This window comes from Belonocnema kinseyi, chromosome 9 (genome assembly GCF_010883055.1).
Source record: "Belonocnema kinseyi isolate 2016_QV_RU_SX_M_011 chromosome 9, B_treatae_v1, whole genome shotgun sequence".
NCBI classification, from domain to species: domain Eukaryota; kingdom Metazoa; phylum Arthropoda; class Insecta; order Hymenoptera; family Cynipidae; genus Belonocnema; species Belonocnema kinseyi.
This window is the reverse complement of record NC_046665.1, coordinates 61,047,914-61,054,719: the sequence shown is the minus strand read 5'-3', so window position 1 is coordinate 61,054,719 and position 6,806 is coordinate 61,047,914. Positions and strand designations below refer to the sequence as shown.

At 28.7% G+C, this 6,806-nt stretch overlaps 1 protein-coding gene across 12 annotated transcripts in view; it reads right to left on the bottom strand.

Moving 5' to 3' along the window:
• LOC117179763 (AMP deaminase 2) overlaps positions 1-6,806 on the bottom strand; it is a 95,692-nt gene that overhangs the window by 17,167 nt on the left and 71,719 nt on the right. For 10 of the 12 annotated variants that reach the window (XM_033371845.1, XM_033371839.1, XM_033371842.1 and 7 more), the window contains 4 exons: positions 5,718-5,904; positions 5,510-5,599; positions 4,914-5,263; positions 1,838-2,035 (listed from right to left, as the gene is read on the bottom strand). In XM_033371845.1, coding sequence (XP_033227736.1) covers positions 1,838-2,035; positions 4,914-5,263; positions 5,510-5,599; positions 5,718-5,904 — 825 coding nt within the window. The remainder of the gene's footprint in view (positions 1-1,837; positions 2,036-4,913; positions 5,264-5,509; positions 5,600-5,717; positions 5,905-6,806) is intronic. The other 2 variants (XM_033371841.1, XM_033371849.1) reach the window with 1 other exon arrangement.

The window sequence follows — 6,806 nt, the reverse complement described above, 5'->3', positions numbered from 1 at the left end:
TAAGATTCTAGGCGAAGATGGATTAGGAGAAGAATGGATGAAGGAGTTAGAGGGTGCTAGAGGAGCGAATGAGGGAGAATGAAAGAATGCACGTGAAAAAGGCAAATGGGGGTATAACAAAAGTGAAAGAAAAAGGAAACGGAAGTCGCTTAGATTAGAAGCGTGAAAATTGTAAGTAATGGTAAAGTAAAAGATAAGTAGACTAAGATGCGTTTGCGTTCTCATAATCTCTCTCTCGCTTGCACTCTCGCTTTCCATCGCTCGCTCACTCGCCTGCTAACAAGTCCTAAATTGCGCTATCGCAGGAAATAGAAATAAGGAACTAGATATAAGACTTTATGTAAATAGTTGTAAATAATTGTATATATAGAAAGGATAAGATTGTAAAAAATATATACATTTAAACGGAAAGATTGTAAGGAATGGAAGTCATGTAAACCCTTAGGGGACACATTATGAATAAAGAACTTTTTAGTTGAAGGTATTAATTTTCAACCAAATTGATGATTTTTTAACTAACATTATAAATCTTCAACTGGAATTGTTCAATTTTAAACCAAAACGAGGAGTTTTTAACAAAAACAATTAATCTTCAAACTGAAATAGTTGAATCTTCAACAACAAAAAATTAATTTCGACTAAAAAAGATAAATTGTCAATAAAAAATTAAATAATTAAATTTTAAGTTCAAAAAGTTAATGCTCAACCAAACAGAAGAAGTTTCAACTAAAATTATGTAATATTCAATTGGAGAAAGTTAAATTACCAGTTAAAAAATTACTTTTTACAAAAAAAAAAAACTAATTAAAAAAACTAACTTTCAAACAAATGGTTACATTCTCCAAAAAAGGAATGGATTTTCAATTAAACACGAAATCTTTAACTGGAATAGTCGAATTTTATACCAGAAAGATGAATTTTCAACTAAATTGATGAATCTTCAATTCAAGTAATTTAATTTTTGACCAAAAGGATGAATTTTCAACCAGGAAGATTAATTTCTACGAAAAAAGATCAATTCTCAACTAATTAACTTTCAACAAAATTTCACCTGAGTAATTTTATTTAAAACCTAAAAGATGAATTTTCAACTAAAATGATAAATATCTAACTGTAATACTTGAATTTTTATCCGAAAAGAAAAATTTATAAATAAGATAAAATTGCAAAGAAAAAGATCATTTTATATAAAAAAAGTCAATTTTGAACCAAATATTTAGATTTTCAACTAAATAGTAGAAGTTTCAATTAAAAAAGACAAATTTTTCCAAATTGTTTAATTGTAAATAAGAAAAAAATCAATTATCAAACAAAAATGGACATTCAAATTTTCAGTTGAAGGAATTAATTCTGAACCAAACTGATGAACTTTTAACTAACATTATGAATCTTCAACCAGCATCGTTGAATTTTATACCAAAAAGATTAATTTTCTACAAGAAAGGCGAATTTTTCACACAGTACATAAATGTTCACACAACTAGCTTAATTTCTAAATAAATAAAAATTCAATAATAAATTATGATTCAATTAGATTAAGCTGAGAGAATCTGAAAAATCTGCGACTCCAGATAAATTAGAAATCACTTTTCTAAACTGACCAAAATTATTAAAATAATGAAAACTTGAATTTTACTGCGAGCAGAAGCAATTTCCCGGTTTATTAATTAAATTCCTGGCCATTTCCCAGTTTCCAGGTCAAGTCGCTACCCTGTAACTGTTTTCAAAGAAAACAAATTTCATGCAAGGTTCTCGTGAAAATTTCAAGATTTCCAGGTTTTCAGGTTAAAAAAAAAATCAAGGAGAATTCCAGGATGAATTTGAAATAAAAACTCACAGCATGAACATCGAGCATGTCAACACTGAGATCGTAGGTCGTCAAATTCATGGATTGGAAGACTTCGCGAAGTGTCATAGTCTCTCCAGTTTTGGAACAAGTAACGACCTCATCTGCGTGATTCTTCAAAGTCTTCTTGATGAATCTGAGTAGGTGTTTCTGGTTCATGCAAGATGCTGCGTGTATATGCGTGTCCACCTAAAATAAAGAACACTATTTTAATATTAATAATAATAAAAATCCACGAGTTGGTTCACAGAGATGCTTTTGTTTTTTATTCTTATTTTTTTTATTGTTTCGTTTTATTATCTAAAGTTTAAAAATCAAATCTGACTCAGTTGAAAAATTCGGAAAAAAGCATTAAGAATTTAATATGTTTCAGGTAGCTTTCTAATTTTTCAAATTAATCCGTGGGAAAAAATTCTTGTATGAAAAATGAAAACATTCATAATAAATTATATATTTTTAGTGTTTGAGCTGTATAATTTAAAATTAAAACCACAGTAATTTTATTTTATATTTATATGCTACAGGCCCTACAGTCCCCATGGGATAAAATATAGGGACCGAATGGTACTTTTTGCCATGCTCATAGGGTACTTTTTTGCGCTCAAAGGGTAACAAATTCATGATAAATTCAGAAGATTTTAGAAAAATTCAAGTCACATTCAAAATAATTCAAATAAATTGAAAACATGTTTTAAAAATCCATTGATTGTCGTAAAACCGGAGTGAATTTAAAGGAATTTAAGATAAAAGAGAAGAATTCGATGACATTCATGAAAATTGAAAGCGAATTAAAAAAATCAAATGAAAAAAATTTGAAAAAACTTAATTGAATTCAGTAACTTTAAAATGAGCTTAGAAAAATTCAAGGACTTCAAATAATTTGATGAAATGCCTAAGAATTCCAAGGAATTTAAGAGAATTCAGGATGAATTCCAAAAGTTTTCAAATTTCTTTAAATCTTTGAAATCATCCCAATTTCTAACACAAGAAGTGACTAATTACTACAAAATAATTCAAGTTAAATTCAAAAGAAGACAAATGAATTGGAACAATTTTAAGAATTGAAAAAATGTTTAATGATTCAAATAAATTTTGAGGGAATTTAGAGCAATTTAAAGCAAATGAGAAGAATTAAATGGAATTCATTTCAAAAATCAAGCTGAATATAAAAATAAATCAAATGAATTGAAAATAATTAAAAACTGCGGAAAAATTAATTGAATTGTGTAAAATTGAGTGAATTTATAGAAGAATTAAACAGATTTGGACGGATTTAGGATAAATTAATAAGAATTCAGAGCGGATTCCAAATGAATTGCAAAACATATTTGAAAATCTCTTTAAATCTTCGATACCCTATGAAATCCCTCATTTCTTGTGAAAAATTCTTTGAAATCTATTAAAATATTAAAATCCCTTAAAATTATTAAAACCGTTAGAAATCCCTTGAAATTGCTTAAATCTTTTTATAATGCCTTGGAATCTTTTAAAATACCCAAAAATATTTCAGTCTTTGAAAGCGTTCAATCTACTGAACTAAATAAAACATTTCTGGAAAACTTTTAACCAAAATATTTTGAATCCTTTGATTTATTTTGAAAGCCCTTGAAACTTGGTATAGCTTTTGAAAACACCTGAGAATCTTTTACAATACCCTCAAGTATTTGAAATCTTTTTAAATCCCATCAAATTACTGAAATAAATAAAAAATTTCCTTGCCATTTTTTAAAATAAACTAAACTATTTAAAGATCTATAAAATACTTTTAAAATTGTTTAAAAGCTTTTAAACATGCAAATTAATTTGAAAAAATACGTTAAAATATTTCAAATCCTTTGTGATCATTTTATCAATTATTAATTCTCAAAATGAATTAATTTAAAAATTGTGTTTTTTTTAAATTCATTGATTTAAGTAGAATTGAGAAAATTTAGAGAATTTAAAGTGAATTAAAAAATTCAAAAGAATTAATAAAATTTAAGAGAATTCCACAGTATCTAGGATAAATTATTGAGAATTCAAGATGAATTCTAAATCTCTTCAAATCTTTAGAACCCTACAAAATATCTCACTTGTCATGATTAAATTTGTTTGAATTCAGTAAAATAGTATAAAATTCCGTGAAATTCTAAGATGATATTTTCTGAAATCATGGAAAGTGTATTAAAATAACTTGAGGGATTTTCAAATTCCTTAAAATCATTGAAATCGCCGAAAATCGGATAAAATAACGTGAAATCTTTTTAAATATTTTAAAACCTCATACGTCCCGTAAAATCGTTTCATGTCTTCAAAAATTCTAGAAAATTCTGTGTCCTAAAATATTTCAAAAGGTTTAAAATCACTTCGAATTAATGAAATTAGTAAGCAAAATTCCTTGGAATCTTTTAAAATTCCCTAAAATACTTCAAATTAAAAGCTCATGAAAATGCCTTAGAAGTTTTAAAAATACACTAAAGTCTTAAAAATTCCTTAAAATGATTGAAATCTATTAAAAATCTCTCGGAATCTTCATAAATACCCTGAAATATTTTTAAAAATTCAAGATAATTAAAAAAAAAGGTATATACCTGTAATGAATAGTGATTAACCCACGAAAGAATAACGTGAAATCTTTTAAAATATTTTAAAACCTCATAAGCTCCATAAAATCGTTCCATATCTTCAAAAATGCTGTCTCCTAAAATATTCCACAAGTTTTCAAATCACTTCAAATTAATGAAATTAATAAACAAAATTCCTTGGAATCTTGGAAAAATTCCCTAAAATACTTCAAATTAAAAGCTCGTGAAAATTTCTTGGAGGTTTTAAAAATACACTAAAATCTTAAAAATTCCTTCAAATGATTGAAATCTATTAAAAATTTCTCGGACAATTACTTCTTGCAGAAATTTTCGGATTTTTTTTTCTAAAACAGCCTGACTCAAATAGGGACGAAATCTTGAAAATAGGGTACTTTAGGGACTGTGAGGCCTGATATTATTAAACGGAAATACATTGTTTCCGCGCACTGTAGCCTGCGTTATTTAATAATTAATTGAGCAATTGAGATTAATTAAAAAAGTACCTTTCTAATGTTGTAAAAGTCTCGATGAGGTACAGCTTTCTGACTCGCGAGTTCCCTGAGTTCGTTGAGCAGAACGTGCAATTGAAATTTAGAGGAGAGATAACTTAATCTTCTATAACAAAAGGATTTCAATGGTCCATCGGCTATCATCGCACAAAGGATGTTCATGTCTCCAACGAAGGTTGCCAAGTCCGGATAAGAATATGGCACTGGTTTCTTATTAGCGAGGTCCTCCTCATTTGCGTATAAATTGAAGACACCGTTGATAGGTGCAATTTTGTAGTTCTTCGACGGAGGGAATTCACAGGCCCAGGGATCTCCGCGAGAAGCTGGCGCATGCACTGGATGATCTATTTAAAAACGAAAGTGAGTAAGCATTAATTTCTGCACACTGATTCATTTTTAGAGAATTTATACACAAGTTTTAAATGCGGATCAACATTGAGAGGGAGAAAATGAAAACGGATCAGTTAAATCCACTGACAAATATGGAAGAAAATAAAAACGTGAAACAGGGAGAAAAGTAAAACAATCAAATGAAAGCAAACAAACATTAAATTGGTGTAAATGAATTCAGGAAAGGATGGGAAAAGGACCTGTCAGAGGCACGTTCTTGATGACGGCGTCGATGTCTGCATCAGAGCGAATCTCTGAGAATTCTCTCTCGAAAGAAGTTGCACTCGCCCCTTGAGAAATAGAGTTAAAAAATGAGTGAATGATGAATTTTAAAATTGAAAGGAATTCGAATTGAGAGTGAAACGATAATTACAAAACGAAATGATATTCCTTATTCATTTATCTTACCTTTGATACATTTTCGATCATCGTGTTGAACCTCATCATCAGTGGAATAAGGTCTCTTATCTACGCTTCGCAAAAACCTTGAGGTAATTGTTGGAAAGGTCTGTTTGGAATTGTTCATGTATTTCTCTCGTATTGCGAGAGCTTGTACCAACATCCGTGAGGCTTGCTGTAAATCCTCCAGTGGTACCTGAGAATTAATATAACAATTTTGTTTAACATTCTAATTTAAGGATTTCCACTACGTAGAATCAATCTCAAAAATTGCCTATCTTTAAAATGATTTATAAAATCGACAAAAAAAGATCTATTAGTAATTTCTGTACATTTTGATGAAGGCTTATAAGCACACTTCAGAAGAAAATAATTCGTGTTATAATTGTTTATTTAACAGTAGTTATTTGAAGGATTAGTCGTTCCTTTTTCTTTAGGGAAAAGTCACCATTTTCATTTAATCCTAATGATCAAGGCCTCATTTTATTCTATGAAGGATTCTCTACAATTCTATTCGGGTAGTGCTAATTAAATTTTGAACTATGGTTGTTTATAAGAATAATAGCTGTATGATAATAGCTGAAGATAATAGCTGTATGTTAAATAAACAATTTTAAACTGAATTATTTTTTTCTGAAGTGTGCTTAGAAGCCTCTATCAATATTTATAGAAATTAATAATAAATACTTTTTTGTCGGTTTTATCAATCATTTTAAAGATACGAAACTTTTGAGCTTGATTGTAAGTAGTGTAAATCCTTAAGTAGTTTATTTTAAAATTTTAACGAATTTAATGTTTGTGGAATAGAAACAGGGTTGCTAGAAAATACGAACTTCGAAATTCGCTGATTATCTTCTAACTTTTCACTGGCCTAGGAGATCAATATTATTAATGTAAAAAACTTTGTTTCTAAATTTATCTTAACCACTTTTGGCGACAGCAGCAGGACTTCACAGCCCAAAATTCTCTCCAGACAGCGGAAATAGGGTAGTTTTTCACGAATGTAGGGGAATAACTTCTTTTAAATTAAATAAATATACAGGTAACACATTGAATTCAATACGAATCAAGTCACCTATTGCATTTTCAACGATATAT